The sequence below is a fragment of the Oryzias latipes genome, chromosome 22, assembly GCF_002234675.1.
Source record: "Oryzias latipes chromosome 22, ASM223467v1".
NCBI lineage: Eukaryota > Metazoa > Chordata > Actinopteri > Beloniformes > Adrianichthyidae > Oryzias > Oryzias latipes.
In genome coordinates, this window is record NC_019880.2 from 25,364,703 (window position 1) to 25,391,907 (window position 27,205).

Consider the following 27,205-nt stretch of genomic DNA (forward strand, 5'->3'; position numbering starts at 1 on the left):
TGCTCCTGGTTCACAACAATTTGAAAAAACACCAACTCAGAAATGCGATTTTAATTACCTTTCATCATCAGAAAAATGCCACAAGTTTTATCTGCACTTCTAAAAGCTGCCACAAGGGGTCGACAAAATCACGGCTCATTTTAAAGTAAAACAGTTTCTATTATTTTTTACTTATTTGTCCACGCGCGCGCCTCGACTCATGGGGGTTAGGCACGCGCGCGCACACACACATATGTGATTAAGTCCATAACACGTGAACACTGTGCGTGGGGGCGCGCGGGTCACTGGTCTGCTCTTTGAACCTCGGAGTTCTGCGGCACACCGGAACCAGAGTAAGAGACCCGAACGGAACTGGATATTGTGCACCTGCCAAGCAGCGAACCCGCCCCCAGAGCCGTAGGTTCGGGCTCAGACCAAACCCGGACTTCGGCCTCAGAACATGTTCTGTATGCAGCTGCTCCTCTCCTGCGCGCTGGCGCTCGCGGCGCAGAGCGCGCGGGCGGGGGTCCCGGACGTTCCCGGACCCGAGTTTTTGGAAAATATTCTACAGTTTTTTGGACAAAATGACTCCATCAGCACGAGGAATCTGGAGAATCTGCTGCTGCTGGTTTCAGCCAGAAGATCCGAGCTCATCTCTGAAGAAAACCCACTGGAGGACCAGGAGGTTTGTTTGGTCGTTCCGGGGGGGGGGGTCATCAGTCCCGAATGATCACAGCTTCAACAACATCTGTAGATCAGAAAACGTTCCTGTGACGTCAGAAAGTTTGTTTGTCTCAGTCCTCCTCATCCGTGCAGTTTTTGATGTCAGGAAAGTCAGGATCTTCACTTGAAACCAGACTTCTTCTGAATTTACACCCACATTTCTGAAAACGTCTCTTTTAATACACCCCCCGTCCCCCAGTGTCCCTCTGCAGGGCAGATTCTGTTCCACTTCAACCTCACCAATGTCACGGAGCTGACTGTGGAACATCTGGGGAGGATCTGTCCCGCCGTGTTGACCCAGGTGCTGCTGCCCTCCTGCCCCTACACTGCCCCCCCGCCCCTGCCGCCCCTGGACTACTCTGGTGAGTTGCTTCAGCTTGGCTTGTTATTGGGGACTGTGCTCCCCCCAGGGTCCTGCACAGTGGAGCCACCTGTTCAGGTGGAGAGCTGAGAGACATCAGTATCGTCTCCAGAGGAGAGACTGTGTCTTTTTTTAGACTGAGTAAATGATTAAGTGACAAATCATTTAATCTAATCCAAGGCTGTCAGAATCCAGGCCTTCATGGTGGGTGTCCAACAGGTTTTCCAACCGACCTGCCATTGAAGCTCCTGATTGGCTAAACACACCTGATCCAGGTAATCAGCAGCAGATAAGGCAGGGTTTCTGGAAAACCAGCAGGAGGCCGGCCCTCCAGGCCTGGAGTTTGACACCCCCGAAATAATCCCATTTTCTGTGAGTCAATCATTATTTCAAACAGCAACAGTTGTTTGGTCCTCGTCAGAGTGGGGGCAGAGCGGGTGGTGACTTCTTCAGTTTACTCTGGGTTTCATGTTGTAAAGTTATTTCCCTGTTTGTTGTTTCGTTTTTTTTGTCCTGGGTTGCAAGGACCAGATTGGATTGTTTTTACAATTCTTGTTTTTTGAGCGACCCCCCCCCCCCCCCCCTTATACTCAACAACCCAAATAGATGACATCACAGTAGGGGGGAGACCATCAAAAATTGAAAACTAAATGGGGCCAAAATCGCTTATGGGGCTCAAAACAATATGTCAAAATCCACTAATGAAACCAAAACACACATGTGGGGGGTTTCCAGAAGAAGTTTAGAAATGATTATGGGACCTACGGCTTATTTTGCGGTAAAGTGTGAAACTTTCACATTTTCACACAATAAAAAAACATTTGTTTGAAGTGATCTTCATGAAATTTCACACACAGGCTTCCAGATTTAGTCTACCACAGACTGTGTTGGTCAGGACTCCCTCGCAAAAGATGTGTTTAATCGCAAAGGGAATATCTTGGTTAAATGAAGGTTAATAATAATCACAACTAAAGATTTGTTGACCTCTGTCCCCGGGAACAGGCTGCCATCTTGAATTTAAAAAAAAAGTCACTTTTAGTATCTCTGACAAATTGAAACTCCTGGGATTTTCCATTTATCTCTTCCTGACTCCTCTAGCATCATTTGGAAGGAATCGTGGAAAAATGTTGGAGTTAGAAGCTGTAGATTTTTTCAGGCGTTACCGTGGCGACCTAAAAAAAGTGGCATTTTCCTGTTGCTTACACTTTTTTTTCAAAAATTGATATTAATATCAATTAATTGTTGGCTTATGATGAATGAAACAATATAACATACGACGTGAACAGATCAAGAATGTGGGCAGAAAACCTTTGTTGCCAAGGAAATCCAAAAACGGACTTTTGCAGATTCTTCTAATAATTTCAGTCCTTCACCCTCCATTCATGTTTGGTTTGTGGTGTGTCCTCCATTCTGATGCGGGAATTTTTTGTATTTGAATGCACCACAGTTGTATGTTTTGTTCTGGGAGCGCACTATCCTCACTGCACTCAGGGAAATTGTGTGTTCATATTCTGTGACCAATCAGGAACTCAGATTTCGTAGAGACCTGTGGGTCAACATGGAAGTACCAACCGATGTAAACATGATCACAAAGGAGACATTAATAATTAGTTTTTTTGTCAGGTCGGATTAATATGACTCCAAGACGGACAATTAAAGGAACAGAGCTGTGAAAACAAAATGTCTGGAGCAAAATTTTCAGGATTTGCACGGCTTTTTTATTTTGAGCACCGAGCCTCTTCCTATTGTAGATGGAGGTCAAGCAATAATAAACTGTGAATACACAAAAGAAGAAGAATCTTTTCCCTGTCACTACTTGGGTGTCTAAAGCACAACAGCTGTATGCACGTTCATGAAACCAAAACGACAATAAAAAGCAACGTGTCGACAATGGTCAATGGCGTGGACTTGTACAGCACTTTCTACCTTCCTTGAAGGCCCGAAGTGCTTTCCAGTCACAGACCCATTCAGCCATTTACACGCTGATGATAGCAACGCTGCCGAACACCAGAGCCAGAGTGGAGTTCAGTGTCTTGCCAAAGAACACTTCGACACAGGGGCGGGAATTATAGCTGCTATCTTGTGTTTAGAGGTCGACCGCCCTACGACTGCACCATGGCCGCTAATACCAAATGAGCGTGGACAATTGTAAATAGTCGTCTAATGGTTAATGGGCAGATAGCGACTCCTGGCCATGCAGCACCACTCGTGGCTTTCCTGTTGATTTAATTTTCCTTCTTTGCTTTGAGCGTTTACCAAAACCGTAATGAGATTTTTCTGGGTTGGTCAGATTTTGCGTATTTTCTTGGATCTTCTTCTACACATATTCCTCATATTGATGTTGATGGATTCATGAGGTTTGTATTTCCTGCTTATATAATTTGGCAGATCCACAGAGCAAAAATTATCGATGAAGCATTTTCATCAAAACAATCGTGTGGCTTTACTCACAATTTACAAATTTCTTATGACAATTGTGAAACGTTTTTATGGACGGACGATACTTTAGCAGCAAATCTGACTTCATAGAATTGTTCTCTTTTCTTTGATCTCGGTTCTGTTTTCTTGGTTCATGTTCTTTCTTTAGGTTTTGTGTGTTTTTTCTTTTGTCAGTCTCCCCTGGTTTGATTGGGTAACTGTCCACAGCAGTCATCAGGGAAGTGGATCATCCTCAGTGTATGTCTGGTTTTCAGACCTCTACTTTGACGTCCTTTAGTTTCACCTTTTTTAAAATGGTTTTATTGTTGTTTGAGTTTTGAGTGAAGTGGTAACTTCCTGCTGTAGGCTTCCGTCCCCTGCATTGTTGGGTCCTATGCTTTCAGGCATTTTCCTAAATGCTGCTGATGTCTTCATCTCACGGATCATCCTGGCAACTGAGCAGCAGCTATCGCAGCGTGCCCCGAGTAACGTCTGTCAGGCACGAGTTGGTTTAAGATTAAGACCAATTTTATTAATCCTCGTAGGAAAATCAAGTTGTAGAAGCAGCACAATAAAAGTAATAGGAAATATACAGGGAAGAAAAAAGGTTTACATACATGTACACACATAGCAGCTGACAAATGAACATAAAATAAAATAAAAATAACTAGTTAATGTAACTGAACGTTTGAACAACACCTTAGATGATGCATTAATGTGTTTTCTTTTTTACCTTTTACAGTTACAGAGTTGTAGGATGTGTCTGAATTTCCTCCCTAATCCCTAACTACTAAAAAACGATATAATGTGGGACTATGTAGTAGCCTGGATTTTAGAAGGACACCACACTTTTCTCAGTTAGAAAAAATACCTCCACCAACATAGTAGCCTAATCACTTATTTTTACACAGTCATTCACAGAGGCCAATGGATCTCAAATAAAAAGCATTTTCATTAAACAAATCAATTTTATGCAGACCAAACATTTTACATCTGACACTGAAGCAATCCTGATAATAAACTCAAGAGGGGCTACGGAAAAAGATGAAACACTAAAATATAAATGTGCAAATCAATGAAAAATTAAACTAAATTAAACTTAGTTAACCTCCCTGTTTCTCCTGAAACTTCACCCATACATCAATATCAGGATTCAGATTCTGTGCAGAAACACATTTATTGTCATTCAAGTCTGCAAAATAGGGTTGGGCGATGTCCCCTAAATTGGCAGTTGACGATGTTTGCTGTCAACCATCGGGATGGACGATGATATCGTCGTGTGTGTGTGTGTGTGGGGGGGGGGGGGGGGGGGGCTATTTTTAATATTTCGCTCTTACATAATTGCTATTCGTTATTTTACTTTATTACTTTATTTTATTTCCCAACTAATGACTAATCCGCGATTATCCAGTATAAACTGAGGGAAGTGACTTTAACAAAAAAAGTAACAAACAAAATAGAAAAGAAGTGGTCCGCTCCCGCATTTAACTAGTCAAGTGGACCGGCGGAGCGCAGACTTACAGCTTTGTGTTTGAGGGGAAGGGGGGGGCTTTGTTACATGAGGGGTATGTGGGAGATTTAGAACTGGGATCCGTTCCGCAGCTCTAGGGGAACGGGCTACCGAACTCAGAACCGGGTCTAAAAGTGTGTGTCTGAGCAGAGGATCTTGAGCACACACACAGCGCTTTGGGGCGGTGTGAGCTTCAAAGCAGAAAGGCCGCTCAGTCCTTAGAAATTGTTCAAACAATCACGTGGATTTGTGTTTCCAGTCGTGTCCCGACTAAATAAAGGCTGATGTTATTCCCACATGTTTACATGCAGCCAAGATGCAGATAGCAGCGCCACCCAAAGCTAATGTTGTTAGCCCGTGTTAGCATTCTGCTAATTCTGGCTTCTTTCCGGCTCCGTTTTTCAACAGAAACTGACCACACGGATTAAAAATAAAACGATGAGCGCACAGGCGTTTCATAATAATCGTAACATTATTAAAAGCACGTTTAGAAGATCGTCTTGTTTATTACCGAGCTGACATATAAATGTATAAAGCCACTCGGCAACATAGTTTTGTATTGAATTGTTACATTCAATAAAGTTTGAGAAAAAAATAGCCGCTCGGCGGAACTGATATCCGCTTCCGGTTTTTCAAACCCTACTGCACATGTGTGAATGATTTATTCCGACCGAAAGTGTGACCCCATGTGAACGTTTGTTATATTCTGAAAACATTTTCATGTACACAGTTGAATTCTAATCCGACCATTGATCCGGTCAAGATATTTTTCACATGTAACCGCGGCTTATGGTGTCGACTCCCAGCGTGGCGGGGGCGTGGCATCACGATGATGGTCTCTCCATCGGGATGTCAGTCACCCATCACGATGGACGATAATATCGTCCATCGGCACAACCCTACTGCAAAACACAATGTAATGTCCAAGAATCTTTTCCTCATTGGTTGGCTGAATTTTGTGGCAGCACCTGCCTTCTTCCTGACCTTTGATGGTGCGCCACTAGTGACCACACTGACATCATGTGACCGGTTCACTTCAACATAGTCCAGCGCAGTAGCTAGAGAGCTGACTATGTCATCAGCTGTTGTTGTGTCCATCACCTCAAGAAACTCCACTGTGACGTCTCTTCAACACCTCTAATATATATGCACAGCTGTATAAATCTGTGATGTTAGTCCTTTTATTAATAGTGACCGAAAATACAATAAATGACTGGATTCCTTCATTTGCCGCCCAAGTCTCCTCAGAGATGTTGCATCTGTAATCCTAACAGACTTGTGTTGGCAAAGGTCGACTGCTTAATGTGGCACAAGACTTCTGCAGCCTTCAGCATTATTCAATAAGTTCACCATCTGAAAATGGTTTGGATGTTTGCTCCAACTTGTTTGCAATAAGGAATCTGTCACTGCTCCATCACTGACGTCATGGCTGCAGTAAATGCAGACGGTTGTTTTTTCAGTCCAGCTAATATTTGGTGAATCTTCTCATTTCTTAACTGCTCCTACAAATGGTGAAACTTTTCTTGATTGTGAGTCTCATAGTGGTGCTGAATGTTATATTCTTTACAGTGACGTGCGATCAGGTAAGGCAAGTGAGGCTCGGCCTCACCGGTCATTGTGATAAAACAGAAAAACGTGCATTAAGTAAATATTATTTTCCACTGATCTGTGTTAAAGGTACATTTTCAGTTGACTCGTCATGTTTTCCACAGTTTCTGAGGTTAAAATTGTGTTGCACGATCACAGACGGAGCGGAAACTCCCGGTGAGGCTCCGGAGCACTTTGCCTCATGTCTGATGGCAGGACTCAATTTACAGTGACGTGCGGTCAGAGCGCTGCTGTAAGTGCAGAGAAAAGGCTGCTGGTTAAGCGAGCCTCACTAAGGGGCAGATGTGAGCTGACAGCTGCTTTGTAGCAATACTGGTGCAGTAGAAACAGAACAGACGAAGGACGTCTTTCCTCATTGAGAGGGAGAGACTCATTAAACTACAGGAAAATGAGGAAGACTTTTACAACAGATCATAGAGCTTTTTGTGGAGAAGGATCGGCAAATGGACTCAAAAAGTAAGGCCAAACATGATTTTCAATTTTTTTTTTTTAATAACATGGTAGTTAGTGAAAAAAAATGTAAGTATTTTAAATCAAAATTTTAGGCCTAAAAGAATAATTTTTATTATCATTTTCACAGAAAACATTTGATAACACTGATTAAAGCTCCAGAAGTTGAAGTTGGAAAAATACCAGAAATAGTTACTGAGGGTCAAAATTATATGTGTGTTGAATACATCTGTGTACTTTAATTTGTTTACAGCAGGGGTTCTCAAAGTGCGGCCCGGGGACCAATGGCCCATCTTCCCGCAGGAAGATTTTTTGTGACCCTCAATAAATCCTAATTGCTGGTTATTAAACAAGCTGAACATTGCTTTGTGGTTTCTGGCGACATCTGCAGGAAAAAAAGGTAATTACACTCAGGTGTCAACGGTACAGTGTTTTAGTTTCACCACAAGAGGGCAGACAACATTTTCTATGTCACTGCCTTTGCGAAAGGATGGAGCGCGACGACGGCAGCAGAACTGGGATCAGAGCGGAATTTGGAGAGAGAGACAGAGCAGGTTCCTTTGAGGAAAAACATTGTGATGGTGAGGAGAAAAGGCGCTGTCTAGCTAAGTGAACAAATGCTTACTTTGTGGTACCTCATGGATAAAGTCATCCGCCTTATTTTCAAGCAGGTAAATGCAATGCTCAAAGAATTCAATTTAAATAGTCACTTTGTTACAAATCATAAAAACTATGACAAATTTACCGGCCAGGAGCACAACAATGAGCTTCAACAACAACAACGAGGCTATGCTGCACAGCAGATAATGGGAATGTCCGAATTTCCACCCTAACCCCTATACAGTGCACTACATAGTGCGTTTGCCATTTAGTAGTGGTGTCCGAATCTACAATTCCAAAATCGAGTGTCCTGGAAATTTCCCAGAAGTCCCAGAAAACCAGTGTGCATCGATGCTCACTAGATCGGCGAATATAGACCACAATGCATTGCGTCGGAACTTTTTCACCAAAAAATGTATGTAAATGTATTTTTTAAATAAACCATCAACGTTTTTTATCTTCAGAAGACTGTGGACTTTAATAATCTTCACAAAACGCTCATTTTAATTAGATTTTAACTTTGTGAAATCAATGACGTCATATCCACCGTAAAAATAAAAAAATAAAAAAATTAAATAGTGAGCACGGTTTCCGAATTGCTTTTAAAATACAGGACACTACATTGTCCAGCACTATATAGTTTTTATATAGGGTGGGAATTCGGACACAACCAATGTTTACAAAAGTGGCTAAATCCAGTGAAACTGTGACAGAAGCTAGCTACGTTGAGGCTTTGGAAACAGGGAATTGTAAAAAGAATATATGCTGAAAGTAGATAACATTGTTTGTCCAGAGGAAAAGAGAAAGTTTGAAAAATTAAGTCTGTCAAATGATACAAATATTAGACGAGTAGAAGATCTGGGCAGCAACCTCCGACCGCAACTGGGAAAACATCTGGAGGGCCTGGTTAACTGTACACATGACACTTGGTCGTTAAAGTTATTAAAAACAACTTTTTCTGTTTATCCATTTTTTTCATCAAAACTGGCCCCCAGTCCAATGTTAAGTTCATAATTTGGCCCTCCACTACAAAAATTTTGAGAACCCCTGGTTTACAGTATTTAGTGTATGAATAATTTATACACAAGATGAGTGTTCTATCCATGTCTATAAAAGAAACTTTCTCTGTTGGACAAATATGTTCTTGTGTGTATCTTCTATGCTGTACCTGCTGTTGGATGAATGGTGAAATATTCAGATCTTGCAATTGTAAATCTGACTCCAGAGGAGTCAGTGCCTCACCAGCCACCAACCTCACCGCACGTCACTGATTCTTTGAGCCATGCGACCTGTTGATGACATACCAAGCATGCGGGTTTTGCATTCAGTTCTGTGAACAAATAAAACGGACTTTAATCTCTGAATTTTTTTTCAGAATTCTGACTTTGATTCTGTAACGGAGCACCGTCGGTATGCAAAGTGTTTGTTAGCCAATGAGATAATAAAAAAGAGAGAAGGTGTCACGTGACTAGAAGGCTGAGAACTGAATGTTATTGTAATGGAGTGTACATAAAGATCGGTGGGTATCACGCATAGTTACAAAACACGACAATCTGTTAGACATATGGCGAGAGTATTTTCTGAAATCTGTAAAAAATGAGATTATAAGGTAGTTGTTCATATTAACGTTTAGCACATTGGGGGTGCTAAACGTGTCTAGACAGAGCATGTACATAACATAGATTAATAAAATAACCTACAAATTAAAACTAAGTAAAAATGTGTTTTGTGCTGTTCAGGTACATATTTAAAAAAAACTAACATAGCCTCCAGTTTAAAACGATTTCTTTTCTACATTCCTTTTCTTCTTCCATTAGTGAAATGACCTCCTCCGGTAAGCCTTGAGCACGCAAAAAGACACTTGCAGACGACAATTTTGTTGGTTTCCCTCCTGCAGCTGCTCGGACTATGCAGTGCTGAAGGAAGTGGCTCACATGTGCCTGTAGCTCATAATTCTAAGATTAAAGTCAGAATTTTGATTTTAAAAAAGTGAGAATTCTGAGATTAAAGTCAGAATTCTAAAAAATCAATCAGAATTTTGAGATTAAATCCAGAATTCTGATAAAGTCAGAATTGTGAGATTAAAGTCAGAATTTTCAATGCCCTTTTTTGTGTCTCTCCATGGCCCTTATCCTCTTCAGTAAGGAATGGACGAGAAGTTTGCTTTTTTTTAAAAAAAAAATAAAAATCTTTTACAATTTTTCCTCTTCATGAGTTTGCTGGATTAAACCATCTGGCAGGCTGGATACGGGCTGCTGGCCGTATGTTTGACACCCCTGACTTAGATGATTTATAAATTATATACATTCAAGGAATTTATTTCTGCAACTAATTGTTCAAATACGATGTATTGTGGTCTAAATTTGCCAAATTTGGTCTAAATTTGCCAAATTTTGGGAAATTTTTCGGGCCCTGGATTTTTGAATCACACACAAAAAAATGGTGATCGCCCAATATAGCACACTAAGTAGTGAGCATTGACTGCAAAATAGAACCGTGCTGAGCCAGTGTGAAGTCACCCATAGAAAATGATTAACTTCCAGCTCCAATGACATTAAGTCAGTTCAGTCGCCATTATTTTGAAATACAGATGCTGCCATGTTGGAACCAGAAATTGTCAATGAGCTGTGATTGGTCCGAGTCGGGATGAGTCAACATTTCTATGGTAACCACTCTCAGCAATCAGGAGTGAGCTTGTTTCAAAGGCCACACCCCTACCTATTGAAAGTGCCCATACATAATCTGTAAATCAAACGATTCGAACGTTGGACACGAGACTGCATACTCTCATTGAGGCATCTGATTGGCCAGTTTATAATTGAATAACTTAAAATTTGTTTTAAAAAAAAGAGGATTATTATGAACATGTTAATAAAATGTATCAGATCAAGAATGGTTAATCTGACCAATAGAATGACTGAGTCACATCTGCTTATTTCTCTATGGAAGTCTGTGGGATTTTGGCTTCTTGGAGCCAGCGGCTACTTCCTGTTTGGAATGCCAGGGGGGAGGAGTCACTCAGTCCAGTTCTCTTATACAGTCAATCATATGAACTGGTCTTGAGGCTGCTGTTTGTCCGTTTGCTTTTTTGATGCTATTTGCTCCATAACACACACACATAAAAGAGTAACAAAGTTTTGTCCAGCTATCATTAAGGGGAGGGGGGCGGCAGTGGAAGAACCAGAAGAAGTGATGGCCCCTCTGCTTCTGTTTGTCATTCCTCCTGCCCTGGCAGTGTGGGGGTACGGCTTCCTGGCCGTCACTATCATCAACCTGGCGTCCCTGCTGGGGCTCCTACTGATCCCCTTCACAAAGAAGTCCTACTTCCCCAAAGTGCTGAGCTACTTTATCGGGCTGGCCATCGGGACGCTCTTCTCCAATGCCGTGCTGCAGCTCATTCCAGAGGTGGGTCTCTTTAGAGAGGTCTGACACCCGGAGAAAGACATCTCTGATCCTCCTCCCATCTGCAGGCGCTGGGCTTCAACCCTAATGCTGACAGCTATGTGGAAAACTCGGTGGCAATTTTTGGAGGATTTTACCTCCTTTTCTTTGTGGAGAAGGTCCTGAAGATGTGTCTGGGCTTGGATGGCGAGGTGAGTGAGTTTGTCTTCCATTTTCCGAACCCGCTCGTTCCTCCTATGGGGTCATGGGATTGCCGGAGTCTATCCCACCCACTGTTGGGCGAAGGCGAAGGAACACCCAGGACCCTTAATGGGCATGTATTGCATTCAGTTAGGAAAAGAAAAAGAGGTGATCTTTGCTCTAATATTTTTAAGAACTACAAAAGCAAAGCTTACAAACTAACTAACCTCATCTGCTCACGAAAACTATAAGATGAGCTTCAATAAAACGTAGAAAAGCCACAGAGTGTGCGTGTCATTGACATGACCCGTTTTGTTCATGTGCTGGTCACCATAGCACCGTCTGTTTTGTTCTTCCTACTTTATCCACAAACATTTCAGAGAAAAACGTTGGATGTAGTTCTGCCGACCAGGATGGACTGTTTATTTTTGTCTGTGGTGATGCAGAAAACGATCACAGCCGGGGTTGATGTGAAGCTGCAGAGGCAGGCAGACGCCTCATTAAAGTAGACAAAAACGCCCCAGACAAACAATAAAAGTTTCTCACCCTAAATAATCTCAAAAACATCACAAGAACTCATTATTGTTAAAAAAATACTCCACAGAAACCCCTAATATCATTACTCTTTATCTTAGAGCAGGGGGGTCAAACTCACTGAGGGCCACATCAGCATAGTGTCTGTCCTCAAAGGGCCAGATATAACTTATACATGTAACTAAATGTAATGAAAATAAATGTAACTACTCCTTAATGTTAAATAATTCATTTGTTTATTTATTATAACTTTTTAAAGTGACGATTACAGTTGAATAGAAAACATGTTTTCTTCTTACTCTAACATAAATCCTTTTAAATTTGATTCTGTCAGGTAACATTATATGGACAGTGTTTAGGTCCTATATAAATGTATATTTGCCCAATCCAATATTTCAAGTCCAATTCCCCCTTGATATGAATAAATACACACCAATTTTCATTTTTTTTATTTTAAGAAATTAAAAACTTTAATGCTTAGGCCACATAAAATGACATGGGGGGCCACATTTGGCCCGCGGGCCTTGAGTTTGACACATGTGTCTTAGAGTGAACCAGTGTGTTCAAGTAATGCAAGTTGTAGACACGTCCTTATCTCCTCGCTTTAGGACTACAACTATCTCAAAAAAATTAGAGCAAAATTCAGAAATAATTATAGAAAAAATCAGACAAAAGCATAAAAAAAGTATTTTAAATAAAACAGAAGAAATTACAGCAAGAATCATAAATAGTAAATTGAAAAACAGACTGCGAGCCACAAGGTTTTTTTTTGATAATACATGAAACATTAGAACAAAGATCACCCGTTTTCTTTTTTTTCTTCTTCAATGGAATGCAATACGCATTCAGACCCTTTAAAGCAGCTGAAGTAACAAAGACGAGACTTTTCCTGCTGCCTGATGTTACTACACTTCCTGCAGGAGAAGTTTACTCATTAACTAAAGACTTTTCTTCTGCCCTAATCAAGAATATCTCGACTATCTTGTTTCTGCGGAAATGATTTAAGAAATGTCTTCTATTGATTGGATCAATACTGTGATAACAGATAGATAGATAGATTGTAGTCTGTTTCTGTAGATACATTTTCATTTCCACCAATCCCAGACTTAAAAATGATTTGAAAAAACCACACTAACCACAGTCAGGTGAGTTCTGCGGGTAACACCAGGAAGATAACTCTGGAGGTTACACCTTCTCCAGAGTCGGTGAGTTATCACCACACATTATTAACCAGTTGATAAGCTGGAGGTTGAAAACCCAGGTCTGAGTAGGCAGGTTTGAGTTTTCCACTAAAGCCGAAATCCAAACATCAGATCGGCAAAGAAGGCTTTTAAAAGGTTGAACCCACGCTTTCCTTGATCTTTTTTTTTTTCTTGTTGAACAGCAAAACATCTCAGAACATGTCATCACTTTGGGGCGTGGGCGGGGCACAGCTGAGAAACAGGATCACCTGTTGGATTTGTTAACCCTTAAAATCCTGTCATTCTTTTTCAAAATGCAGCTGGAATTCAGTGTAAATTCAAACTTTGGATTATGGTTATTATTGTTTTGAAAAAAATCTTTTACATTAGAAATGAATTAAATAAGCAGCTTAACCATACAATGCCTTTTTTTCCCTTCATAAATCCTTTTTTATTCATCTTTGTTGTTACTGTGCATTGAGTTGATCCTGAGTTTGAGTTTAACTAAACACTTCCTGATCCTGAACCGGGTTAAAAGGCGTCTTTATTTCCTGAGTTTTGGGCTTGCACCCGGTTTAGGATGTTTGCGGTTCTGGAAATTATGTGTGCGGTTTGTATCCTCAGCACGGACACAGCCACTCCTCCCCTGCAGACCCCCCCACTGAGAGCTACCTGCAGAATGGCGGCGTCCCGGAGAAAAAGGACTCGGTGGTGCTGGCCCAGATCGTCACAGACAGAAACTACCCGGAACCCCCCCAGACTCCCACCCAGGTTCAGGACTCCGTCTCCTAAAGTTAAACCCTGAGTGGTTCTTTGACGTTCATGTTCTGCGGCGGACAGAGTAAAGGCAAACCGAGGGAGGGGGCACAGCCCCCCCCTTCATGGTAAATGCCTGGCCGTCTGACAAAGGCTCCTTGTTTGTGGTGGAGAGCTGGGTTTGTCTCCAGCCCCCCCCTTCCATTGTGTGGTAAAATGCAAAGGAGTATTTCCGCAGATATCATGTTAGCTTTGAGATGGGGGGGTCGAGCAGCTATGTTGAAGTAAGAAGTGATGAGTTACTCAGTTACTATCAGCAAAGTAACTGCTGAGAAAAGAAACTAGTCTTTTTGGTCGCATACTTTTAGCCTTTTTACAGGATTTCTACCAAATGTTCTTTTGTCAAAAAAGTATTAACAACCTTTTTACTTTTTGGTATTTGAAATACTGAAATACTTTTACACATTCATGCACACAAACATCGATAAGGGAGGGGTGGAGGTGGGTAACAAATAGCAGGTGAGAGTATATAAATGATCCAATTCTGTTCAGCAGAAAAAGTATTTTTCCTGCACAACAAACTTTTATACTTCATTTCAGGAAAAAGGTTAATTTTACATAAAGACTGAATTAAAACTTATGTTTGTGTCTGTTTATGTTTATTTCATGTGAAAAAAGGTGGGGGTGTTCACTTATCATTAGTACTAATGACGCCTCTGACCTGCCCCTCCAGGAGGTGCAGGTCTCTGGGACAATGTGCCACTGGCTGCGGGGGCAGCGCATCACCAACATCAAGACGGTGGCGTGGATGATAACTCTGGGCGACGCTCTGCACAACTTCATTGACGGCCTGGCCATCGGCGCCTCCTTCACTGTGTCCGTGCTGACGGGATTCAGCACGTCCACGGCAATCTTCTGCGAGGAGTTCCCCCATGAGCTCGGTTAGTCCCAGACCCCCAACACGCATACACACACACGGACAAAAAACACGCAATCGTACGGACAGACACAACCACAAACCTTTACACTCAAGAAGGAACAGACATACATAGATATGCATGAAGACACACAATCAATTAAAAAATACACATACACTTAAAGACGCACACTGAAACACACACACAGACTCAAAAAAAACAGACCAACTCAAATGTCGACAGACGCATACACATGTACACTTTAATTCATGTACACAGAGACAGACATGCACACACACATCTGGACTACATATACACACTCTCACAGACACTTATACAAACAGTAGTCACACACAAATGCACACACAGGAACACGCACAAATACAGGAACAAACACACGAACATGTACACACAGAAACACTTACACATGCTACTATAGGGACGCCATCGCACAGACATAACACAGATACATATGCAGATACATGCAGGAAAGCACAAGAACGAAGGTACACACTCTTGAATGCAAACACAACACACAGACATGAGCACATAAATCAGTCATAAATCAGTGATCACACAAAAAACTCCCAAAAAAACTGTAAGGGTGGGGGGGGGTCAGTAAGAAACCATAAATCTGTACTCGTTCTGTCATTTCTATGTGGAAATATGAAAACTCAAATGACCCTCAATCCGTTTCATTTTTTAAATTCTTTGCATCTTTTAATTCACAAACACAGAAACCCAGTATATTTGCCAACTACTGATTGTGTTTCATATCTCATATCAGTAGTCTTTTTATAAACATAGCAGGTTCATGTAGGACCAAGGAAGAATTTAAATGAATTGTGGTTCAAAAAACACCAAGGTAAGTGCTACAGGCAGACCATAGACACAGCCCCACAGAGGATACACACCATCTACAGCAGTGGTCCTCAACCCGGTACCAGTCTGGGGGCAACTTAGTACCGGGCTGCAGACAGAAAAAAAATGTGTACACTGACTTTCTGGATTATTTCTGTTTTGTTTGTTTTCCAATACTAAAGGAAGTTTAATTTTGGAAAACTACTGGATTCTGTTCACCACATTCGTCTGTCTTGATGCGTCACGTGACTTCAAGCAGCTGCTCGGACTGCAAAGTTAAAAGAAGTATAAAGCTAAAAAGCTAATGAAAAACAAACAAACTTATTTGGAAAGTTTCTTTGAGGAGAAAAAGAGTCAGTGAGGAAAATGAATTGGACTCTTTTACTTCAAAGAAAAATAAAGCTGCTGTTAACAGAAAGACCAGGGGCCTCATTTATAAAGCTTTGCGTAGGATTTGCGTCAGAAGTGGCGTACGGATGAAACATAGGACGTGCGTACGCAAAGAAATATTCGGATTTATAAAACCGTGCGCACGCACATCCTACGCATCTTTCCCTTAATAAATCACAACCGATTCTAAATGCAGCGCAGCTTTTTGCGGCTTCATCACACGCCCATAGTTGCCCATAAATAGTCCGTGAAACGCCCACAAATGAATATTCATTGATTGCGGAACCATGGCACACACCGAGAGGAAATCAAAGAAACGTAACTTCACTCCATGTGAAGTAGAAGTTATCGTTGGCGAGGTGGAAAAGAGGAGAAAAGTGTTGTTTGGAGGGCACAGTGTGGGCATTACTAATGCCAAAAAGGCACGTGAGCGGCAAACGGTGGCGGACGCCGTAAATGCTGTAGCCTCACAACCATTCGAGGTTGTGAGGCTACAGCGCTCCATCGGGGGGGGGGGGGGGGGGGGGGACACCGGAGCGCCAGATGCACCGGGTGACACGCGTGGTTCCTCCGAGTGCTCCTCTGTAACGCCGGGCCCAAAAGCCCGCAGAGGTCCAACAGGACGGCTGGAGGAAGTCAGAACCGGTGTGGGTACCGGATGTTCTCGGGTTGCCGTATGTTCTCGGGGTCCTTCGGGGTCCTTCGACCAATGATGACGTCACACTATTTGATTGGCTGTAAGTTGCCACGACCAATGAGTTAACGTCGCTAAGTTTTTTTAAAACTTTATTCACAATTGCGGTATCATACATTAACAATGACATTAACGTTAACAACGAACAATAACAATGTAATCAATATTGCCTCGAAGATCAGTCACCATTGCCAAACAAAATATTAACATAGAAAATAAAGAATAGAGGGGGAAAAAAAGAAACAATGAACATAACACACAAATAAATAAAAACATAAGTAAAATAAAATAAAGGAACATAGAAAAAATCTAAATAGTCTAATACTAGTTAAGTTAGGGGTACTCGTGAAGTTTGTACTTCTGAACAAAACTAAGCAATTTCAAGCCATTCTTCTTTTTCATATAATGAACTGATTGAAAGTAAAAACAGAGCTCTTTATTAAATGTTATAAAAAGTGGTTTGGTCTTCAAAACTTGACCTCACCAAGATGGCGGTGCTCTCCTCGTGATGTCTCCTCTAGTGATATAACTCATTGGAAGGACCCCCGAAGGACCCGAGAACATCCGGCAACCCGAGAACATCCGGTACCCACACCGGCTCATAAGCCAGTCGTCCTCATTTGCCAGCAAGTCTTCTTGCTGTCTAAAGATGCGTTCACTCCGAATTCTTCCATTTGCCACATCTTCTAAGAGCGTAAGATCAGCCATTGTGCGTCATTACGCATTGTGATGGGGCATTTATTTCCCTCCATTTAATTGCATCTGACAAGCTACAGATGTCGGTAATAATCGACGTGGAAATGGGAAATTGATCAGCGCAAATGTAATTTCTTGTTGCTTTCTGAATGGTTGAGACATACGCCATACATTGTTTTATCAAAAATAAAACAAACTAAAGGCATATGCATGAATACCATAATTCTGTAGCTTATGAAGAAATGTTTTAATATGAAAACAACTTTCCCCAGTGGATAATTAGTACGTCTGTCCGTCCGTCCGCACGCCCACACCTTTGTCTGCTCCGCCAGACGGACACACTGAGGCCAATATCAGTTTTGTACATTATTTCGTTCTGTTAACTATATTATTTATGAGGATGAATTGCACAACATGCCAATATTGCAGAACATATTTCACTTTTCTTTCTGCAAATAAGTGTTCATTTAAATTTCTGTTGTAATTTTCGTTTGATTGTTTTGTTTGTTTCACTGCTGATCGATCAAACGGGTGTTCGTGTAGCTGTTAATTGTAAGACTTGCTTTGTGAAGTCTTCATGTTATTTCTGAGAGGCAGTATTGTCATTTTCACTTTCACGTGTTTCTTCCATCTGCCGACGGCGTCGCCGTTTCTCATTTCACCCGTTTTTGTGCGTACGCCTGGGTCAGCGCTTGCGTGAAGGACCGCACATTTTCCCGTCAAGTTTGCTTTTTATAAATCTCAACTATTGCGTAGAGAGTGGCGTACGCCTTCTTTTGTGCGTACGCAACGTTTATAAATGAGGCCCCTGGAGTTTCCATGACATACGGCCTCTGGAGACAGTTGTTCTCACGTAGCACAAGCCGCTCTGCCTGAAACACGGCGATTGATTCTTGAATGTTTCACATAATAATAAATGCAGACACAGTGGATTTACGTTTATTATTATATTCAGAAAAAACAGTTGTACGACTGTTGTGTTGTTTTATTTTACTTTATTTATCCATCACACCTAAAAAGTCGGACGCGGCTGAAGTTAGAACCAGGTTGTTAGCCTCCACTTTGACATCTTCATCTTCATCACAAAGTCTAAACCAGCCGCAAACATTTTACAGAGAATGAAAATTTAAAAAAATAAAGTTCCTGACCTGCTGAAGATGTTTCTGATTTGAGGAAACAGAAAATGTTCCTCTGTGTTTAAAAACATACACAGTTATTTACAGAATTTATGTGAAAACAAAATGCGAAAAATCTTTTTGCTATGAAAGCCGATCTGAGCCTGGGTTGGTGTTCTATCAAAAATAAAAGATAAAAACTGTTTTTTTTTGTTTTTATTGAATTCTTACAAATCAGATGCAAGTTCTACAAATCCACAATTTTCCATTGCCAAATCCCCTTCATTGGCAAAAAATTAAAAAAAATGCACGTTTTCAGGTTTAACAAAAACAACGTAATTCTTGTAGTAGAATTTTAACATGAAAAAATGTTTTTTCAGAAACTGGAAGTAAAAAAACATGAAATGCAAACTTCAGCTCAGTTCGGACCGGTCCATGAAAATATTGTCTGACATTAGACAGTTCTGGGGCCTGAAAAAGGTTGGAGACCGCTGACCCACAGAACTCCTATCTAACACGCACGCACACACGCACGTACGCACACACGCATGCACGCACGCACACCACACAGACTGGTCTAACCTTTAGTCCATACGCCTTTCCTTCAGGACAAAATTCTCTGTGACCTCTTTTAGTTTTAGAAATGTCATTCTTAATGAAGATGTGTTGGTCCAGCATTTCTCATTTTATTACTTGATGTTTTGATTAAAGTCCAACTTTGAGACATTTTTTATGATATTTTCACCACCATTTTTGCCCTCGGTCAGAACAAAATCTCCAATTAAACTTAATTAGCAACAACTGAAGAACAAATGCGAGCTGAGGAGCGCCCTCCACACCGAGGCAGAGTTCCAGACTAACTCTCCTCATGACTTTTTAGTCAGATCTGAACACTAAAGAAACGACAGACAAACGTGAAATTCATTCATGTAGTACTTTGGCAAGAATGCATAAAACTAAGTTAATAATATTTGCTAATATGCTAAATTATTAAGTGATTGCATATTAATTGAGTATAGTATGCTAATGCTCCGTGTATTAGCATACGCTGTCTCACCTCTCAGCCTGTGGTGTAATTAAATAGGAAATACAAAAAATACAGAGATTTTGATTACAAAAATGATTAAGATGATTAGAATTGCACATGTAAGTTGCATTTATAGCACAGATTAGTGGATACCCTGATTTATACTCTAGCTTCTGACCTGTTGGTCTGGTTCTTGGTGTTACTGCCTTCTTCTTGTCAGGAATTTCTTTTGAACACATTGATGAACCTTGCATTTTGACGTGTCCTCCTCCTGCAGGTGACTTTGTGATCCTGCTGAACTCAGGCATGAGTGTCCCGCAGGCTGTGTTCTTTAACCTGCTGTCCGCCATGTCCTGCTACATCGGCCTCGTGTTCGGCATACTGCTCGGAAGCAGCTTCGCCCCCAACGCCATCTTTGCCATTGCAGGAGGGATGTTTCTGTACATCGCGCTAGCAGACATGGTGAGCAGTGAACGTCTGATTCTCCTAGATATGAAGTTAATTCAGTCTCGATAATCAGAAATGAACACAACCTGTTTCACAAATACACATGCTCTGATTCACAAATGTAATTTTACGCAAACATGCAATATTAATTTGGAAATGCTCACCCTGTGTTTCACAAACACAGACGTTGTGTTTCACAAATGCACACGTTGTGTTTAACACATGCACACTAAATGTTTCTCACAAATGTGCACTCTGTGTTTCACAAAAACACAATAAATTTTTCAGAAATTCACAACAATTTTTTCAGAACTGCACAATAGATGCTTCACAAACATCATTTTTAGGTAAATTTGTAATATGAACTCAGCGTTTGTTCAAATTTTAGAATATGCACTCACAAACCCGCTCTCATTTGTGAATCTCCCCACATTTGTGAGAGATTTCTCTGCGGTGAATATTGAGAGTCCTTTCACGCTGCAGTGACATTTTGGTGACATTTTCAACTAATGTCACCATTGGCTAATTAATCTGTCAATCAAACTCATCAGCAAAGCAGGCATGCTCACTTTCAGCCAATCGAAAGGCCCCTTAGACTTTCTCCAGCTTCCACACTGATGTCAGAACTGAAGGTGCACAGCACACAAGCATGGTGGAAAAGTTTCAAAGACCAGGGGCCTCATTTATAAACGTTGCGTACGCACAAAAGAAGGCGTACGCAATAGTTGAGATTTATAAAAAGCAAACTTGACGGGAAAATGTGCGGTCCTTCATCAAGCTCTGACCCAGGCGTACGCACAAAAACGGGGGAAATGAGAAACGGCGACGCCGTCGGCAGATGGAAGAAACACGTAAAAGTGAAAATGACAATCCTGCCTCTCAGAAATAACATGAAGACTTCACAAAGCAAGTCTTACAATTAACAGCTACACGAACACCCGTTTGATCGATCAGCAGTGAATCAAACGAAAATTACAACAGAAATTCAAATGAACACTTATTTGCAAAAAGAAAAGTGAAATATGTTCTGCAATATTGGCATGTTGTGCAATTCATCCTCATAAATAATATAGTTAACAGAACAAAATAATGTACAAAACTGATATTGGCCTCAATGTGTCCGTCTGGGAGAGCAGATATAGAGAGAGAGACAGACACAGACAGACAGACAGACATATTAATTGTCCACTGGGGAAAGTTGTTTTCATAGTAAAAGATTTCTTCATAAGCTACAGAATTATGGTATTCATGCATATGCCTTTAGTTTGTTTTATTTTTGATAAAACCATGTATGGCGTATGTCTCAACCATTCAGAAAGCAACAAGAAATTACATTTGCTGATCAATTTCCCATTTCCACGTCGATTATTACCGACATCTGTAGCTTGTCAGATGCAATTAAATGGAAGGAAATAAAATGCCCCATCACAATGCGTAATGACGCACAATGGCTGACAGGGCTCCAGACTAACTTTTTTCACTAGGAGCACTGTGGCCCCCAACTGAAACTTTTAGGGGCACAACCAGAAAATTTAGGGGCGCATACCGTAAATCAACATGCTAACCAGATCTACTAATTTCCACTGTATTACTAATAAATACTTTAATAATAGATGCAGAAATTACAATGCGCTGTTTCAAATTCAGTGTCACATTTTATTCTACAATTTTGAAGATGCAACAACAAGGTAAACTGACAAAAGCATCGCTGTCATGACAGTACAAATGGTAAACAAAATACCATACATTTAGAATAAAAAAAAGTTTTTAGTAACAAAGGGATTAACGTAGTAACCTTTCGGTCATTTCACAGTTTCAAACAATACTTAAATGAATGTAAATATTAGGGGATGGAAATACATGTTGGCGACACCAAATAGGTGCAGCCAAGATGCACAATAATTTGAGATCACCCACGCTGCACAGATCACCTGGTGTGTGAGACATATTTTTGTTTTTGCTCTAACATCACCAGTCAATCAAAACAAAAATATCACCAGAAACGGGTGGAAGCAAGACCCCAACCTGAGCGAACGCAGCTGGAAATTTAGTACTGAACTGACTGAAAGCTGCCGTACAGACTACAAAACAATGCATTATGGGACATGTGTCCTGATGGGTTTTTGTAGTTCACTGATCAATTAAAATAATTTAAAAAGGCTACATACATTACAAAACATTAAAATAATTATAAAAGATGTAATACATATCATACTTAGGGGGAGAGGCATATTAAAACTAAATTGAATCTTAAGGACAACTCCTAATTCCTGTTCTCCTTCAGTCTCGCTGCAGCTTCGCCTTCATGCCCCCCCAGGTCGCTGGTTCATCTCAAACACGTCTATCGTTGCATTTTCAAAACCTGTTTTAAATGTGTCTAAGACTAAATCGTGTTGTCGCTCACACGTGTTTAATGTCAGAGCCCCGTTAGCTGTCACGCATGTAGGTGTGGGACATTTATGCTCCTCAGCTGACCATCTCCCGCAGGAGCGGTGTGCTGCCGTAACAGCCGTGCATGAGAACCGTGGTTTGCTTCGCGACTTAGAGACCCCTGCTGTACACTCTGACACTGGTACTCTAGCCGCAGGTCGGAAGAACGAATCAATAGTTCGCTTGCTCATAGCTCAGACGCACATATCAGGTTGTGATGATATTTGTCTCCGTTTCCTTCCCACAGATGTTTACGCGCGCTCGATTATCTCTAGGCCCCTCCCCCTCCACATATTTTAGCCACTTCCAGTGGCTTTCCCTGTTCTTCTCACACGCATTGGCCGCCTCAGGCATCACTCAATGACACGCGAGTGTGCGCTCGCGTGTGCTCCAGTCTCATGAGTATTCGCGCGAGTGTGTGTGTCTGCCTGCGTGTGTGTGCGCTCACCTCTCATTGATGATTTCATTGCTCATTTCATTGATCATTGACGTGCCCCTTCCACGTTTAATGTATAAAAAATACGGAGGGTGGGGGAGGCAAATTTACTGGTCGCGCATGTACGACTGGATGTAAAATTCAGTCGCACACTCTCAAATTTTGGTCGCAAAATGCGACCAAATGGTCGCAGTCTGGAGCCCTGGCTGATCTTGCGCTCTTAGAAGATTTGGCAAATGGAAGAATTTGGAGTGAACGCATCTTTAGACAGCAAGAAAACTTGCTGGCAAACGAGGACGACTGTCTTATGAGACGTTTTTTTGCCTCGACTTTGATGTCCGACCTTTTCTTTTTTATTTCGGCCACGGTCCGAGGTTGTGAGGCTACAGCATTTACGGCGTCTGCCACCGTCTGCCACTCACGTGCCTTTTTGGCATTAGTAATGCCCACACTGTGCCCTCCAAACAACACTTTTCTCCTCTTTTCCACCTCGCCAACGATAACTTCTACTTCACATTGAGTGAAGTTACGTTTTTTTTCATTTCCTCTCGGTGTGTGCCATGGTTTCACAATCAATGAATATTAATTTGTGGGCGTTTCACGGACTATTTATGGGCAACTATGGGCGTGTCATGTAGCCGCAAAAGCTGCGCAGCATTTAGAATTGGTTGTGATTTATTAAGAGAAAGATGCGTAGGATGTGCGTGCGCACGGTTTTATAAATCCGAATATTTCTGTGCGTACGCACGTCCTATGTCTGTCCGTACGCCACTTCTGACGCAAATCCTACGCAAAGTTTTATAAATGAGGGCACAGGAGATGCAAAGTCCACTAGTTAGGAGTAACAAAATCAAATCATACATTATGATTAATGTCAGTATTGTAACTCTGTTCTAATTTTAGGGGTAACGGAACAAGACACTCCAATCTCAGCCCTGATTTGAAGAATGGAAAGAAAAAAAACAGGGGGGCTGAATTGATCTGTGATTGACAGGGAGGTTGGCTTGAGGTAACGAAAAAGTGATGCCAGTACATTAGTTGACCTGCAGCGTGAAAAGACTCTCAATATTCACTGCAGAGAAATCTCTCACAAATGTGGGGAGATTCACAAATGAGAGCAGGTTTGTAAGTGCATATTCTAAAATTTGAACAAACGCTGAGTTCATATTACAAGTGTACCTAAAAATGATGTTTGTGAAGCATCTATTGTGCAGTTCTGAAAAATTTGTTGTGAATTTCTGAAACATTTATTGTGTTTTTGTGAAACACAGAGTGCACATTTGTGAGAAACATTTAGTGTGCATGTGTTAAACACAACGTGTGCATTTGTGAAACACAAAACACGTTTGTGCAAAATTACAGTTGTGAATCAGAGCGTGTGTATTTGTGAAACAGGATGTGTGCATTTCTGATTATTGAGACTGAATTAACTCTATATCTAGACTGACTCCTAAAGGAAGAGTGTACCTGCTGGGATGTTCAGGCATTTTTGCTCTTTGAAGAGAGAGCTGAGCCAGAAAGCAAAAAGCTCTTAATCTACCGGTCAATCTTCATTCCGATGTTCATCTATGGTCATGAGCTCTGGGTCATGACCAAAAGAACGAGGTCCTGAATACAAGCGGCTGAAATCAGCTTCCTCTGTAGGGTGGCTGGGTGTTCCCTTAGAGATAGGGTGAGAAGCTCGGTCACTCGCAGGGGCTCGAACTAGAACCACTGCTCCACCACATCAAGAGAAGGTGTGGTGGCTCGGGCATCTGGTTTGGATGCCCAATGGATGCCTCCCTAGTGAGGTGTTTTGGGCATGGGCCTCTGAGAAAAACCTAGGACATGCTGGGGAGACTGTTTCTCAGCTGGCCTTTTAAATTGCAGCTCCAGATGCTGAAGAATCGCTGCTTCAGGGAAAAAGATGAAATCCTCAGCCCCTTCACACCATATGTTGCTAATTAGCAACGTAGCATTTAAAGACTCAATTTAAACTGAGAAAACACGGAACAATTTTGTATATATAATTGGGCATGAAGGGGTTAAACTGCTGATTCCTCTCAGCATTTCCCACAAACCAAACAGCAGGGCTGCAGTGGCGCTGTGTGGCGGGACAGATGAGAGACCTCCCCCTGATCTCCTGTGTGACCGTGAAATGACCCAGAAGTGACCCGCATGCGTAGAATAGTACTCAACGGTGAACGACGTCACTCGATGTTTGCGGAAGTAACTAACGTTAACCATGGATGTCAAAAACGCTGGGCTTATCCCCTAAAATGCGGTCCAGCTCTTCGTAAAATGGACAGGTGATACGTTGACAGCCACTTCGTTTGTTCCAGTCTTTAACCTCCTTGTATTTGGCTCAGAGGCTTTCGCTTTGCGCTTTTTCGTTGGCATTGGAGCCAGGAACGTCTGTACCCACGCTGGGCCATTTCGCTGGAAATGTTTTCAAAGACCGCCCGGTTGCAATAAGAGCCCTCAAGTTTGGCCTGAATGGAGCTGTCACCCCAAATATTAATCACATCGGTGACTTCGCTTCCCTTCCACTGACTGGTCTCATTAGCATCAATGACGTACGGGTCGGAAGCATGTGGCCTGGCCGGTCAGACGGCGGTCGCATTTCAAAAGATCGGATACGTATCGGATTCAGGACCACATACCCAAGTGGCCTGGGTCAGATTTGAAAAGATCGGATCTGTGTCATTTAGACTGTCATGAAAAGATGGGGCGAAAAAATTGGAATTGGGTCATTTCAGCCTGCAGTGTGAACGTAGCCTATGACATGGTGAGAGATTAGCATTATTTTTATGTCACAAAAGAACCTCTGTAGAACAAATCTGTAGTTATTTACGGAACATTTCAATGAAAATATCCCAAATAAAGCGTAGCTTTGAATTTTTGGAAATAACTGGCAGAATGTTACAGCTAAAGTCCAGAATCTATTAAAAAAATTCTTTTTTATGCTTTCAGTGCTTCATAAACAACATTTTACTTTGAGCTTTTGTTACCTGGCAGCTTTAACTACTACTAGATACTTCCTGGGAAAAAAACTTACAGGTGCAGAAATAAACAAGTTCTGCAAATGTATCATTAAAGACCCACTAAGATGAAATCCATGTTTTTGGTGTTTTTAACATGTTCTTGTGGCATTTTTCTGATAATGGAGGACATTTATGAAGAAAGTTAAGCTTAGAATTGCATTTGAATCAGGAGCAGACAGAAAATGGCATTTGAAAAAGTTTGTATTTGTTAGGTAGATAATACACTGGATGGGCCACAAGCTCCCTGCTCTGCTCCATTCTGATGCATCCCTTTGTAGACAAATAGAAACATGTCTGTCTTTGTTTTCCTTGTCCGAGCTGGTATCTGGATCTATACTGTACGGTTGGATAGCTCCAACATTGCTTTTTGTTACAACGGTTATGGGAACACTTTGAAAATAGATCACAATTTGATCAGAGTGAGTCTCAAAGTAATTTAAGTAAAAGAATTAATCACCTTTTCCAGTGTTTTACCTCTTTTGACCAGAACAAATACTGTTTTCATTATGATTCACTCTAACAGGAAAAACACAACTAAACTCTTTGTCATTTGTTTTCACAGTTCTTTGCTGTAAATTTTGTACAAGTTTGATTTTTTTTCCTCTTTTTTCAATAAATCCTCTTTTAAATGACAATGTTTTCAAATGGAGGTTTCTTTGTGAGACGTGGTTTGATCAAAGGGGTCGTGCTGCTGGTTCTGACAGTCTATGCTTCAGTTTCCAGAGATGGACAGCATAGCAAAGGGACAGACGCAGACCTCCAGCAAGATCATCTTCTTCCTGATCCAGAACGCTGGCCTGCTCAGCGGCTTTGCGATCATCCTGCTCATCACGCTGTTTGCAGGCAACATCAACCTCGGCTGAGGAGCTGGACGTCCCAGAGCGGCTGCACCTCCTGCAGCAACAAACCCTAAAAAGGGAAGACTTTATGCTTTTATACCTTTGGACTAAATATCTAGTGAAATGTTTACAAACTGAGAGGCTTCATGATTGTGCATTTAATCAATTTAGTATAAGGAGACAATAAATTATTTTAACATTCTTCAGATAAACGTACTTTCTTTATCCAAATATGACATTTTCGAGTGATAAACATACGAAGAAATCAATCAAACAAAAATCTTTATTTAAAACACTGAGACAGACAGTGGAACAACGAATTAAGAGCAGATGTTTACAAAACTAAATATAAATAAATGACTTATTCAAAGAAGGAAAATAATTGATATTACATAAACGTCAGCAGTTTGGTCAAAGAAATATTGAGTTTTTTCTTCATTCATTTTTGAAAATCAAGAATGAGTCATGGAATCTGATTAATCATACAGAATTGCTCCATGTGAAGATGTTATTGAATACAAAATTGTTCCAAAGGAGTCTTGGCTTACAGAAAACCTTGGTTGAGAAAACCTTGAGTTGGGTCATCTAGACCCACTAGACAGTGCTCTGAACCTTTTTTCTTCAATGA

The 27,205-nt window shown here is 41.3% G+C and overlaps 1 protein-coding gene across 1 annotated transcript; it reads left to right on the top strand.

Moving 5' to 3' along the window:
- The first annotated feature begins 233 nt into the window (after nucleotides 1-233).
- On the top strand, nucleotides 234-26,783 carry slc39a8 (solute carrier family 39 member 8). The gene is made up of 8 exons (XM_004082785.4): nucleotides 234-664; nucleotides 902-1,064; nucleotides 10,885-11,054; nucleotides 11,120-11,242; nucleotides 13,571-13,717; nucleotides 14,436-14,643; nucleotides 19,680-19,864; nucleotides 26,455-26,783. The coding sequence occupies exons 1-8, from the start codon at nucleotides 440-442 to the stop codon at nucleotides 26,599-26,601; spliced, it is 1,368 nt and encodes a 455-aa protein (XP_004082833.1). The 5' UTR covers nucleotides 234-439; the 3' UTR covers nucleotides 26,602-26,783.
- The last annotated feature ends 422 nt before the right edge of the window (nucleotides 26,784-27,205 follow it).